Below are 14,219 nucleotides of genomic sequence, written 5' to 3' on the forward strand. Positions count from 1 at the left end.
ATAAAAGAAAAAACAAAACAGTTTATCATTTAGAAAAAGAAGCTCTCGGAGTCTCTCCCTCATCCCTCCCTCTCGATTCTCAATCCGAAACCAGAAAGCTCTTTCCGATTCCCGCAAAGATCTTTCTGGGTTCAGCAAAATCAATGGCCTCCGTCCGCCACCGCCCTCTCCTCCTCCTCCTCATCACCCTCCTCGCAATCCCCACGTCCTTATCATCCCAATCCATCATCCAAATGCCGAAGAAACGACACCGCGTCTCCGCCTCCGACGACAGCCTCTTCTGCGATAGCTGGAGATTCTCCGTCGAGACCAACGACGCCGGGACCTGGTCCAACATTCCGTCCAGGTGCGTCGGGTTCGTCCAGAACTACATGACCGGCGCCCGGTACCCGTCCGATTCGGCGGCCGTGGCGAATTTCTCGCTGAGCTTCGCGAAGGGGGTGACGATAGGCGGCGATGGGAAGGACGCGTGGGTGTTCGACATCGATGAGACTCTGCTTTCGAATTTGCCCTACTATCAGGCACATGGATTCGGGTAAGCTCCAGTCGATCACAACCGTCCGATTTGCTTTGATTGGTTTTATTTTTACTGCAGATTAAATTGTTGTGGGTTAGGAATGTTGGGCCTTTTGTGGTTGTTGTGGAATATACACGTGATTGATTCGTCATTGGCAGGTGGGATTAGCTAATGGGAGGCCGCCACCTAATGCATACTAGGGTGTAGGCCCCACCCAAAAGCAGAAAGTGTGATGATCTTGATCTAATTTTAAGCTTTGCATTTAGCTAATGACAAATGGCCAATTTTGATGAGGAAATATGGAATGATTGGATTTTGATTGTGAGATTGTATGTTTATAGAATTTAGAAGTTTAGATTCATGCATAAGAGAGCCTTTATTAGGAGAGAATGTCATACCTCTGCAGTTTGCAAATATATTTTTTAGTATCGGTAACACTCATGTCACGTGATAAGGGCGGCTAATGCAAATGATGGACTCAATGGATTTTCTACTTTGTTACAGGGCATTCTTTGTAGCCTTCATTTTGGTTTGTTTGTTTGTTGATCATTTGGTTTGTTAACTTATAAGTGATGATGCTGCATATACCTTTTTAGTTTGTGCCAAAGTGATACCCTTGCACATTGTGACTTGTGACAAGGCAGAGTGAAGGTCTAAATGGGAAGAAACAGTGTGACTTTTAGCAATTTAGAGTGAGAAGGAAGTAACTTTTAGCAATTTGGTAACATTACAGGGTTTAGGATTTGGAGAAAACACTTTAAACCCAATACTTTAGTGGAAAACTTAACAGATGTGGTAATGAGGGAAGGGCACTATAGGAAATTTAACAACTTCAAATCAATTAGAGCAAAACTCGTGGATAGATAAGTCATATAAAACTTATCGGGGTGTTTTTTTTTTTTTGTTTTTTTGTTTTTTTCTCTAATTTACACGGGGTAAGGGGAAAGGGAACATATAGCTGAAGTATGGGTAAGGTAAACAATCTTATTGTGTTATACAGAACACATTTATGCTGCAGATTCCAGTTTTTTTTTCTTTGACAAACTGGGGTTGCATAATCATCACATTGTTCGCTGCCTTCAAGTCCTGTAACCTCCATCGTAGCAATGAGAGTTCCACTGAAAACTCTCTGTTTTTCTTTGTAATTTTCGATTTCCCAACGTCACTCTTGGCCGGTATAGGTCTGGTTTATGTTCCTTTAACTAGAGTGAGTTATGCAGGATTCTTAGAATACATCAATGTTTTTAGTTGTCTTAATTGATAAGTTTTCCATACGATGAAATTTGACTGGGTCTACATTCTTTTGGACATAGATCAGAGACGTTTGATGAAGCATCTTTCGATGAGTGGGTGGAGTTGGCTGAGGCCCCTGCTCTCCCAGCAAGTTTAAATCTATACAGTCAGCTTGAGCGGTTGGGTTTCAAGATTTTTCTGTTAACTGGGCGGAGCGAATATCAGAGAAATGCCACCGCGAAAAACCTTCTATTTGCAGGTTACAACAATTGGGAGAGGCTGCTGCTGAGGTACATTGCGCTAACTTCATTTCTTTCCTTGTCTTTCTTCGTAACTTGGTAGTAAAGACTGTTGATGTTTGGTTAATCCGTTAATGATACAGAGGACCTTCTGATCAAGGAACACTTGCCACGGTCTTCAAATCCCAGAAGAGATCGGACTTGATAAATGAAGGTTATCGAATTCATGGGAGCTCGGGAGATCAATGGAGTGATTTGGTGGGTTTTGCAATTGCTCAACGATCCTTTAAACTTCCAAACCCAATGTATTACATTGCCTAGCAAATTACCAACATTCAGCAATTGTCTGTAATATAATTACATTCTTGTATTTTCCCTTAAGTTCAATTGCCACAGTGATTAAAATTGGTTGCCATCGTTCCCTTACCAATCCGGCGGTAAGCCAATCCAATCCGGATAAGCCTTGTATTTGTATTCATCTTTTCAAGTGGTATGAAAGACAGCATGATTTAGAGTCGCATATGCCCTGTTTCATTTGATTGGGATAAGTTGGTGCAAACACTCGTGCCAGGAACAGTCGCACACTCGTGTAGAGATGATATAGCCAAGTGCGTATGCGAATGATCCTACCATTTTTTATGCAAAACTTAAAGACTTGTTTATGAATGCGTCTAAAGAAAACACTTTTAGCGCTTCAAACACTATAATCAACTTCTATTGAAAAACTTAAGTGCACTTTAAAAAAATACTTGGACGTGCTTGCTTCTTCATAAAGTGCTTATACAATCCATAAGCGCTTTTAAGTTTTCTGTCCAGACGGAATTAGAAGTGCTTTTGCTGGTTACGACAACTAGGTAGAAACATTCAAGTTCTGAGATATGTTTGTTCAACAACGGCAAAGACAAAAGACGAAGGCTTTTAATTATATGAGCACTGGATTGGAAATGCCAAAACAAGATTTTCAAAAGTTGAGATGAAGTCACGTGACACAAGCCGATAAACATACATGGGAGTGCGGCACAAAAAGGTGTCACATAAATTCCATAAGAATGTCACATGACAAACAGAATTAAACCATTTTATATATCCCACTGTTTCTGCTCACGATTCTTCCATTGCTCAAATCCAAAGCTAATCATGAAATCTGCTTTTTAAAATAGTACTTCTGGGAATCTTTGTTAACAAAAGATTTGTCTGGATGTTACAGAAATTAAGCTCTGAAATCTCCTTATGGAGAAGACGATGGGTAGCGGGACCCACAGACCAGAGGCTTGGACCCCGGAATTCTCAGGCAATTCAACCCGCCGCCCGGAATCAGAGAGCATTCCGGCTGCGGCCGCTGCATGTTCCGCCCGGGAATGCAATTCAGGGAGAAATCAAACCACACATTCCGGTCAGGCAACTTCGTACATTCCTGACTAAACCCAGAAAAGAAATTGTAAGCAACGGTCAGATTCTCCAGGCTTTTCAACGAACACACCAAGTCCGGCAGCACCCCCGACAGCTCGTTGTGCGCCAAGTTCAGAACTTCGATTTCTTCCAGGCAAGAAATCGTGTCGGGAAGATGACCCATCAGGGAATTATGGCTTGCATCGAACACCTTAACGTCTGTGAAGATCCCGACTCCTTCGGGAATGCAGCCGGTTAACTGGTTGTTGAGGAACAAAATCTCTTTCAGTTTCGTCCCCATGAAGCCGAAGCTGGCCGGGAGGTTTCCGGTGAACTGGTTGTTTGCGAAATTGATGACGGAGGCTTGGGAGTTTCCTAAACTCTCGGGGATTTCGCCTTCGAAATTGTTGTTGTTGAGGAAGATCGCGTCGAGTTTTTGGTTGAAGAGTTCGCCCGGGATGGTGCCGGAGAAGCTGTTGTATCGGAGGTCGAGGTAGATGAGGTTCGGAATTTGTAATGTGACCGTTGGGAAGCTGCCGGAGAAGTCGTTGTTGCTGAGGTCGAGTTCTTGGAGGGCGGTGAGGTCTCGGAGAGTTTCGGGGATTTGGCCGGAGAATCTGTTGCTGTTGAGGTGGATGAGAGAGAGTTGAGAGAGTAAAGAGAGCTCTTGGACGAGATTGCCCTTGAGATTGGCGTGGTTGAGATCTATGCCCGTAACTTCTTGAGAATCAGGTGAGCAGAAAACCCCTTTGTAAGAACACACATTCGGGCCGACCCATGAGTCTAGAATCTTCGATGGGTCGTCGGAGATGGCGGATTTCCACGCCTGGAGGGCGGTGAAAGCTCTCTCGAGGCCTGAAGGAGAAGAACCAGACGGGACCGGGGGATTCCCGTTTCCATTATTGATTCCTCCACCAATCCAGACACCGCCGCCGCCAATAGGACCGACATTGACACCAACTCCGCCGCCCACATTAATCCCAGCTTCCGTGGGGATGGCAATCAGTAGGAGAAGTGCAAGAAACCACCACCATTTCTCCATTTTCTTAGTGGAGAAAACACTATAGTGCTTATTTGCTGGGTTTACTTGTAAAGTTGTCCAAATATATTTGGTCTTGAACGACGGTAAAATGTATTGTTGCCTTGAGATACCACTGCGTGACATTTCGTTCACATGAAAGTGTTCATGATCAAGGTATATATTATTATAATAATATTACTGTAAAATAAAAATGATCATAATCAAGATACTGTTGTTGCAATGACATTTCCCATGGGACAAAACTGTTTTAATTATATATATTTTTTATTAATGTTTTAGTTTTTGTTTTAATGTTCTGGTTGTTACATTCCACTGTACATATGTTGACTTATGAGTGAGTGATTAAGTGTTATCATCATTCAATTTCATGGTGATAGAACAGGCTGGTCAGTTTCTTTTGGTGACAGAGAAGTTCTGGTCAGTAGGCTGGTCCATTAGTAAACCGACCAATATAAATGAGCAGGGGCAAATTAGTCTGTATGAGCTTGTGTAATGATATGATTTAGGTCCTAATCATTGACAGAAAGCAGAATTGAGAAGGAAATAAACATTTTGGGTGGCTCATAATATTATGAATCAGTACACGTAGCTTGATCTTTTTAGCCATTGATTAGATGGGACAAAGTTCAGATAACTAATGAATTTGTAGCCTTGTATTGTAGCCAGGCTCAAACTTATTATTCAGATGATAATATTTACTTCACTCTATTCATTTACTCTTTCTCGGTGTCTAAAACACCAGATATTTTGGTAAAATTATCTGATTCTGACAGTTTTCACCAGGTGAGATTAGTCCAAAATCAAATGATACTAAGATATAATTTTTTATTTTTTATTTTTATAAAATGTCATGCAAATGAAACGTAACCAATCTTTTCTCTAAAACGCTAAATGTTACGGTTTTCGCCAAATATGAGATGGTTTAACGCATTTCTAAATGGCACAACTGCTCATACTCCTATCACTTAAACTAGATCCCAATCTATAGAGTAATCTATGGCTTTTAAGTTTTAACCTAGCTTGAGCATATCAGGTTCTTCATTCCCAGTTGATCTTGAAGTGAGTTGGAATCATTTGCTTGGTTGCGTGAAGAGCACGGGAGTTTTCTAGACTTCTAGTGCGCACCAATGTATGGTATACACCTGAATCCTTAACATATCCAGCCCTCTATTCAACTGAGGTAGATAAGTTTGCACTATTGTCGGCATAATATTGAACATGCAGTGTGGAACAAAAAAGGATTCATGGTGAGAACATGAATCAAAAGGCAAGCGCGTGCTCTACTATTGGATGGCAGCTAGCTTCTATGGTACCAAATTCAACTGTCTCACTATAAGTGGAAGCCCTGCAAATTAGTTTTATTTATAAAAATCTTGGCCACAAGAATTTAAGCACCAATTTTTCCCTATTCATTTGTGATGCCTATTATTTGCAGTTTCCTTGATACGGTCGGTTTTTTGAAAAAATCAGAAAAACTCTTGAATTTCGGATAACATCGACAAATTTGGTCGATATTTACAACATATCAGTTAAATATTGACAAACTATCTTTTGACATTCTCTAAAGTTTCATTTTAAATTTACAAATTTTTGAGCCAATTTTCATTATTTCTATCGAAGACAATATTATATGGGAGCTTTATATATAGAGAAGAAAAAATTTACTATATTTCAAGAAACTCCACTAGTTTTTAAACATCTCAAGGAGAGACAAAAGCATAAAAACAATTGAAGCCTAGCCAAAAAACATGAAAACAATATTTTAAAATACTAACCATACTCCTAAAATTTTAGGCTTTCAATAGAATCCAACTTTCACAACTCCAACAAAATTAATATGTGTCATAAGGTCAACCTATCTTCGACTATTTCTGCAGAATTAGTTTTGAAACTATATGTAGAATAAGTTTGTATCATTTATTACTGTAATCAGTTCAATTCAATCAGTCATTGACTATTTTTGCATAATCAGTTTAATCTATCTTTGACCATTTTTGCATAATCAGTTCAACTCATACTCAACCATTTGCAGAATTAGTACAACCTGTCTTCAACTATTTTTGCAGAATCAGTTCAACTCGTCCTCGATCATTTTTGCAAAATTAGTTGAACTCGTCTTCGACCAATTTTGAAGAATTTAAGCACCAATTTTTCCCTATTCATTTGTGATGCCTATTATTTGCAGTTTCCTTGATACGGTCGGTATTTTGAAAAAATCAGAAAAACTCTTGAATTTCGGATAACATCGACAAATTTGGTCGATATTTACGACATATCGGTTAAATATTGACAAACTATCTTTTGACATTCTCTAAAGTTTCATTTTAAATTTACAAATTTTTGAGCCAATTTTCATTATTTCCATCGAAGACAATATTATATGGGAGCTTTATATATAGAGACGAAAAAATTTACTATATTTCAAGAAACTCCACTAGTTTTTAAACATGTCAATGAGAGACAAAAGCATAAAAACAATTGAAGCCCAGCCAAAAAACATGAAAACAATATTTTAAAATACTAACCATACTCCTAAAATTTTAGGCTTTCAATAGAATCTAGCTTTCACAACTCCAACAAAATTAATATGTGTCATAAGGTCAACCTATCTTCGACTATTTCTGCAAAATTAGTTTTGAAACTATATGTAGAATAAGTTTGTATCATTTATTACTGTAATCAATTCAATCAGTCATTGACTATTTTTGCATAATCAGTTTAATCTATCTTTGACCATTTTTGCATAATCAGTTCAACTCATCCTCGACCATTTGCAGAATTAGTACAACCTGTCTTCAACTATTTTTGCAGAATCAGTTCAACTCGTCCTCGATCATTTTTGCAAAATTAGTTGAACTTGTCTTCGACCATTTTTTAAGAATCAGTTCAACCCATCCTCAACCATTTGTAAAATCAGTTCAACCCGTCCTTGATTATTTTTGCAGAATCAGTTCAACCCGTCCTTGACCATTTTTTAATAATCAGTTCAACCCGTCATCGACCATTTGCAGAATCAGTTCAACCTGTCTTCGACCATTTTTGCATAATCAGTTTAATCCGTCATCGACTGTTTTTGCAGAATTAGTTTAACCTGCCTTCAACCATTTTTGCAAAATCAGTTCAAAGCGTCTTGGACCATTTTTGCATAATCAATTTCAAATACATGTAAAATCAGTTTTGTATACTTTTTTTACTTAAAAAAAATGCAACTTTCCTATTCATGTGATGGAGGTGAGGGTTACGGAAGAATCGAGAGCATCTTGGAGCACGAAATTGAACTAGTTTTATATATTTTATAATAGAACCAGTTTGTATAGTTTTAAAAGAATTAGTAAATGGGGAAGCCTAGTTTGTGTTGGGTTGGGTTAGATTGATTCTTGGTATTTGTAAGTTCCAAAGAATTTACTCTTTTTTTTATCAATCAAATTAAGTTCAAAGTTAATTAACATCCTCCTTCAAATTAAATTAATCACTATGTATTAATTTAATTTCTCTTGTGCAGGCTCCATCACGTGTTCAATCTTTTGAGAGTTCATTGAACAATGTCCAAATGTATAAGAATATAAGATTGACGCTTGTTTTGTAATTTGGTCTTTTGTTTACTTGGGTTGATTATCCTTTTAAAAAGTTTGAGAGCATATTTTATGTACTTGATGAAACAAATAAATCTGAAATACATTTTCTAAAATCTCCTTCCCAAGTGTAAATATAATTGTTTTAGCTTTTGTACTAGTTAACCTCAACTAATGATGGGAAACTCATTCTCACGGCAAAAAGGTGTAGATGCCCAACCTGCACATACTACATCATCTCTTTAAACCCCAAGAAACAAGGCACCTAGGTGTTACGAATAACTCCAATGATGGATAGAGAAGTGTGAAAAGATACAAAAAATAAGGGCTATTTTCGTAAGTTAAACTTCAAAGAAAAAAAAAACAAATGATGTTATCTTTAACATTTATTATTGTTTGCCTCTCCTTAAAATGTTTAAAAAGTGTTGTCTCAATATAAAATTAAGTATTAAAAGTATACTCTATGTGTAATTTTTTCATATTATATCTATCGATATTTCCATAAATTTATATATTAATATTTCCAATGATACCGATATTTTAAATACTGTTAATACCCAACAATATAAAAAGTAAAAGAAAAAAAAGAAGGATTCAAGGCAGCATGTGAATATTAGGTAAGCATCAAGATTTTTTGTGACAATAAATAATATCATTCCTATGAATTATTTTGGAATGCAAGGGATGTTGGGGATAAAAAAAAAACTAATTGTGTGAAGCCAGGTGGATAGACTTCTAAATTGGCAAACCTAAAACTCACCTGTATCTCATGTGCTTGTGCTCAGTTGGGGTGGGAATTTATGCCAATTCTCCGATTGCTCTAAGATCTTGATTCATTTACATTTATGGAGTGGAAGGAAACACAACTAGACAACTCTCAAAATTATATCAGTTGTCAGGTACTTATAATTCACGTATGGTTGGAATTATTTATTTATATATTAAAAGGTTTTAAGTTCGAATGTCCCTCCCGAAACATCCATGTACATGAAAAGATATCAAAATACATAACTTGGGTCTTTTGGTTTGGATCTTTTGGATGTGTTTTGAGATGGAAAACAGCAAATTTGGACTCTGAAATGAGAGTGAATTTTAAGGGCCCAAAATTGTTCTTGTTCAGACTTTTCATTACAATATTTGGACTGGGCTAATGCAACATGGCTAGGGCCTAATACAAACAGACAATCTTGGTAATTAGGGTTTATTCAACTAATTAATCAAGAATTGACCAGCAACCAGTCCAAATTGTGATCAACTAATCACTCAATCAGTGTGTGCATAGAAGTCAGGCAGAGTTTTGAAGATATGGAACAGATGGTATCTGTTACAACATAAAATATCCATCTAACCAATTAAATCCAAAATGATTATGTTTTTTATTTGTCGATCCAAAAGGATTATGTTGGATGAGGCACATATATACTTCTTCAGAGTAGTTTGACTAATCCTTCATGATGTCTATGGAAAAAAAAAAAAAACTTCTTCAGAGTATTAGAGTAGGTTGTCCTGCTTGTGAAGCTTAACGACCATATATACTTCACGTCACCAATTTGTATTGTCCACGTACTAGGCTTGAAAATTCATCACATGTGACGAGACATGTTGAAAGTATTAATTCTACATCGGATAAAGAAAAGACTTGTATACACTTATAAGTAATTGAGTTATTCTAATGTTACCAATTGGTTTTATAATGAACTCCAACTTGTGAGTTATACAATAACCTACTTGAAACTGCATTTTGACTCCTTGCGATTTATTAAAAAGTAATAAAAAATTTCTGTTGGGGTTTAGTTTTGAAGTGCAATTTCTGTGTGTTCCGAAGTGAATGAGATTCATGTGCCACCTACTTTGCATCCGAAAACCCCCACTTTCTTTACTTTTGAGACAAATTGTTCGACAAATTGTTGGATCCCCTCTGAGAAAGGGGGGACCACTACTCTCGTATCAACAAAATGTAACCCTACCTAGCTACCCTTCATATGCATGGTTCACGGTTGAACTTGAAGCTCCCTCTTTGCAGTCTTTTTTCTACTGCCCACTTCACATTACTAATAAAATCTAGGAACAACACTTCAGAAAATACTACAACAAAGACTTAGGGGAGGGAATGCCGAAATACGACCTGAAACGCGGAACCTCTTTCAATATTTAAAGAGTAGAGTACTATAGCTTCTGTTTTTTTCTAGATCAATTTCTTCAAGCACAAACGTTGATTACAAGATTATTTAAAATGCAACTCATTATCAATGATGAAAGTCAAATCCACGTGAAACACGCTGTTACACTCTTAAAGCTTGAAATCAAAACAAAAAAAAAACTTACTAACTTGGAGATTAAGTTAAGCAAACAAAGAAATACATCACTTATTCCTTAACAACTTTCTTGGTCATGCTTCCATCGAATTATTTACTTTTTGCTACCAAAGGGCGCCAAATTAACCCATCTTTTCCTTTATTAACTAACCACTTTAAGACTTATCCTTTTGACTAACAATTCGGATCACCCACCAGTCACCGTCAGACATATAACCTTCCAATGGCATTTAACATAATAAACTCCCAACTCCAGCCCCCATTTATAACCACTACCAACCTCTATTTCCCAGATTTTGACTATTTACAATTTCCTATTTCAGTTACCAGAAATTATTCGCATACAAAATCCAATTCCTTGGCATCTAAAGTTAAACAGTGCTCACTCTTTCTCTAACCCCCCAAATTTAGAAGCCCACCTCTCTAATTTCCCTAATTTCCGTTTTCCCACCCCCAAAAACCCTAATTTTCCATTCGGGATCGGCCCCCAATTTGCCGGTTCATTGCAATTTCGCTCCTTGGTTCCCCAGGTATGTAAATTTTTTTTTTGTTTTTTAATTCGGAAATTTATATCCCAATTGCGAATTAGGGATTCTGAAATTCGGAATCTTTTTGGGGATTTTCTTACCTTTTGTGTTTTCTCATTAAATTTGGATCTGGTGGTTAGGGGTGTTTGTTGTGTGTGCGAAATGAAGATCGAGGAACTGGAGGCGGAGTGGGATTGCGATCGGAACGACGGCCTTTACGGGAGGCAGATAGTTGGGGTTGACGACGCCAAGCGAGCACTCGTTGGAGCCGGGGCGCGGATCCTCTTTTACCCGACCCTGTTGTATAATGTGCTGCGGAACAAGATGGAAGCTGAGTTCAGATGGTGGGATGAAGTTGACCAGGTTTTTCTTTCTCGATTTTGTTCAATTTATATATTTTTGTGGTTGGGTTTGTTAATCCTCTGTTTGTTGACCTAGAAATTGTAGGAAAATTGATTTCTTTTTTTTTTTGTTTTTTTTTTTGTGGATTATAATTTATATATCTTTGTTATGTAGCTACGATTTGTTTGGTTTCTGAGAAAGTTGGTTTCGAAAGAAGAAACAAGTTTTGAAATTGATCAATTTTGCAAGAATTTTGTATGGGATCGGAGAATCAAAGATATGTGGCTTATTATAGGGATTTGTTGCTTTCCTTTTCAGAATTATTTCTTGTTTCAATCAGTTTTCTCACTTTCTTGGCAATCAATCGAAATTCGGGATAAGAAAAATTTTGAAATTTTGATGTTTTCAGGACTACACAAAAAAGGATTCTTGCATGTTGCTATTACATATTTGAATAGACCGAGTATATGTATGAATATCGTCTTTGATTTGTTGTAAGAGGTGTACTTGTTTGGTAAAATGTATTTCTTTGCTCATTCCGTGGTTTTTAACGGATACCTGGTGCTGTTCTTTCAGTTTGTTCTCCTCGGTGCGGTTCCATTTCCCAAAGACGTTCCCCAGTTGAAGCGGCTAGGTGTTGGTGGTGTTATCACTCTCAACGAACCTTACGAAACTTTGGTTCCGACATCCTTGTATCGTGTGCGTTACTTCTCTGCACCATATGGTTGTGAATTGCTACTACCATGTTGGAAATATAAATATTTTTTTTCTTGGTTCTTGTCCTTGGATAATATGATGTAACGAAATCATTATTTCAAGTTTTTTTCCTCTAACGAAAATATGTTTTTAAATGTCTAAATAAGGGCAAGTTTGAAATCACCTTTATTTGATCTAACATATGAGAAAGGGAACCCCCAGATTAGGATTTGAAACTAGAATGATTCTTTCTATTTGTTTTGAGATGTTTTATTATCCTGCCAATAAGAAGAGTGAAATGCATTTAAATCTTCTCAATCTGGATCGTACTTATTCGTTTAAGATGTTTGATGGTTTTCAGGCCCATGGGATTGACCATCTTGTAATTCCCACGCGAGATTATCTATTTGCTCCTTCATTTGTTGATATTGACAGGGCTGTAGAATTCATTCACAGTGAGGATCTTATTCAACTTCAATATTTTGCTAGTTTGTAATTTATTAGCTTTCATTTGTGGAACTGTTAATGTAATTATTTAACCTTGGTTCCCGAACACAGAGAATGCATCCTGTGGTGAAATTACTTATGTGCACTGTAAAGCTGGTCGGGGAAGGAGCACAACTATCGTGCTTTGCTATTTGGTAACTATCTCCTGCTTTTCAAAAGTTGCTGGTTGCGTTAGCTGAAGAGTTACTGATGATGAGCCCTTGTCAACCTCTAGGACATTATAGGATTGAATTGATTTGCTTTCTGCAGGTGAAATACAAGAACATGACACCATCTGCAGCCCTAGACTATGTCCGGTCTAGAAGACCACGTGTGCTGCTAGCCCCCTCACAATGGAAGGTATGTGTTGTAGTTCTCTTTTGTATGTATGCATTTTGTTATAATCTGCAATCTTCTGTCGTTCGTTGCCGACTGATTTTATTAATTCCCATTCTCGTACAACCTCAATCACCATTTTCTGCTGTTTCTTGGCAGGCTGTTCAAGAATACAGCAGATGTGGATCAACTACCGCAGCATGTTCTCCCTCAGGAGATGCAGTTTTAATTACCAAAGATGATCTTGAAGGGTACCATGGAACTTACGACGACACTGCTCATAAGCAGTTGGCAATTGTTCCCAAAATGGTGAAAGTCAGCCCCATGATAGCTAGGTTATCATGCCTTTTCGCATCCTTGAAAGTCTCAGGAAATTGTGGACCAGTCACGAGGCGGTTGTCTGTGCCGGAGCCACGTGCTTGCTGAGCTCTCCCACATATCATGCAGGTGTCGAGAGTTGTTTGCTTGCACAGGAGCACAAGCACGATGGGAATAAATAGAAGTTTTATGACGCGCCAATGTTTCTGGTCGCTTCATGTTTACAAGAGAGAAGGTAAATGAAGAAATTAAAGAAAAACAAAAAAAACAAAAAAAGGTTTCGGCGGCTTTCTTCAAGATTGTGTATAACGCTCTGTCAATGGCTGAGGAATGTATTTTGGAGCTTCTACATGTACATTACACAGCACGTCAAATTTTCTTCCTTTTTTAATGTAATTTCTTCGTTGTTATATTTCCTAGTTTGTACCAATGGCACAGTATGTACTGCTGCTTCTGCATTTAAAGCATCACTGTTTTGCTTTTTAACCTTTGGTGGTGTTGTGTTTTGCTTTAGCAACTTGTGCCAACGGTGAAACTTGTAGGCAGCTTCAAATTTTTACGAGGTTTCTTTCTTTCTATTATACATTGGCTAATGTCAATGTTCTGAATGGCGACAGGTCTTTGGGAAGGTGAGGTGCCATAAACTATGGTACGGACAATGGGGACAAACTGATGCCTGACCTCTGTATACAAAGCATGATACTTTGGAACAGGTTTACCGTCACGTGGTGGTTCTGTTCCAATAAACAATGACAAGTGTAAGGTACGTGAGACCAAATACAGGGGGCGTGTTGGTACGGCCGCATCCACGGACAATGGGTTACAAATGTTATCATATGCTTAGTTGTGAAAGGTATCGTACAGATGACATAGTCATGCGCCCTACCTAAGATTTTCCTCTATTTGAACATATGCAATGGCCAACTATTGTAGATGTAGAGTTGGACCATTTTGATATTTTTCACATAATGGGTGGGTCTTATCTGTCGGGCTATTTTACATTGCTAGATTGTTTGGATTATTTTATAGTGATGGGGATCTTGTGATTTACGGATTCCAGCCCCAATTGGCCCATCCATCAATACCCAATTGGCTCATTCCTTTGTATTGAAGTCCGGCCAATTGACCAAAGCAATGTGCTCATTCATTTGTACTCAAGTTTTAATCTTTTTGCATGAATTAAAACAGCTAAGAATATGTTGCGCCA

General features: G+C 37.8%; 3 protein-coding genes across 4 annotated transcripts; 2 read left to right on the top strand and 1 right to left on the bottom strand.

Annotated features, from left to right (window-relative positions):
• LOC126603774 (acid phosphatase 1) lies at positions 1–2,509 on the top strand. Its single transcript, XM_050270733.1, has 3 exons — positions 1–535; positions 1,831–2,040; positions 2,133–2,509. The coding sequence occupies exons 1-3, from the start codon at positions 144–146 to the stop codon at positions 2,308–2,310; spliced, it is 780 nt and encodes a 259-aa protein (XP_050126690.1). The 5' UTR covers positions 1–143; the 3' UTR covers positions 2,311–2,509.
• Positions 2,510–2,889: 380 nt separating this feature from the next.
• LOC126603773 (leucine-rich repeat extensin-like protein 6) lies at positions 2,890–4,578 on the bottom strand. The gene has a single exon (XM_050270732.1). It carries the CDS (start codon positions 4,541–4,543, stop codon positions 3,218–3,220), a length of 1,326 nt encoding a protein of 441 aa, XP_050126689.1. The 5' UTR covers positions 4,544–4,578; the 3' UTR covers positions 2,890–3,217.
• A 6,025-nt stretch (positions 4,579–10,603) lies between these two features.
• On the top strand, positions 10,604–14,219 carry LOC126604529 (phosphatidylglycerophosphate phosphatase PTPMT2-like). 2 transcript variants are annotated; one of them, XR_007616678.1, is made up of 8 exons: positions 10,604–10,837; positions 10,975–11,197; positions 11,753–11,875; positions 12,234–12,327; positions 12,431–12,513; positions 12,629–12,718; positions 12,854–13,247; positions 13,630–14,219. XR_007616678.1 is itself a non-coding variant. In XM_050271810.1 (7 exons), the coding sequence occupies exons 2-7, from the start codon at positions 10,997–10,999 to the stop codon at positions 13,118–13,120; spliced, it is 858 nt and encodes a 285-aa protein (XP_050127767.1). In that variant the 5' UTR covers positions 10,604–10,837; positions 10,975–10,996; the 3' UTR covers positions 13,121–13,498. The 2 variants fall into 2 exon arrangements, 1 of the variants encoding a protein (XP_050127767.1); XM_050271810.1 differs by lacking the exon at positions 13,630–14,219 and having other exon boundaries at positions 12,854–13,498.

Source organism: Malus sylvestris, chromosome 15, assembly GCF_916048215.2.
Source record: "Malus sylvestris chromosome 15, drMalSylv7.2, whole genome shotgun sequence".
Lineage (NCBI taxonomy): Eukaryota > Viridiplantae > Streptophyta > Magnoliopsida > Rosales > Rosaceae > Malus > Malus sylvestris.

Excerpts from the sequence above, each read along its gene's own strand:
- LOC126603774 (XM_050270733.1), top strand. The coding sequence starts at position 144 with ATGGCCTCCGTCCGCCACCGCCCTCTCCTCCTCCTCCTCATCACCCTC. Across the intron at positions 536-1,830 it reads TATCAGGCACATGGATTCGG|ATCAGAGACGTTTGATGAAG; the intron begins GTAAGCTCCAGT and ends TTTTGGACATAG. Across the intron at positions 2,041-2,132 it reads TGGGAGAGGCTGCTGCTGAG|AGGACCTTCTGATCAAGGAA; the intron begins GTACATTGCGCT and ends TTAATGATACAG.
- LOC126603773 (XM_050270732.1), bottom strand. The coding sequence starts at position 4,543 with ATGTCACGCAGTGGTATCTCAAGGCAACAATACATTTTACCGTCGTTC.
- LOC126604529 (XM_050271810.1), top strand. The coding sequence starts at position 10,997 with ATGAAGATCGAGGAACTGGAGGCGGAGTGGGATTGCGATCGGAACGAC. Across the intron at positions 12,328-12,430 it reads GGCTGTAGAATTCATTCACA|AGAATGCATCCTGTGGTGAA; the intron begins GTGAGGATCTTA and ends TCCCGAACACAG. Across the intron at positions 12,514-12,628 it reads CTATCGTGCTTTGCTATTTG|GTGAAATACAAGAACATGAC; the intron begins GTAACTATCTCC and ends TGCTTTCTGCAG.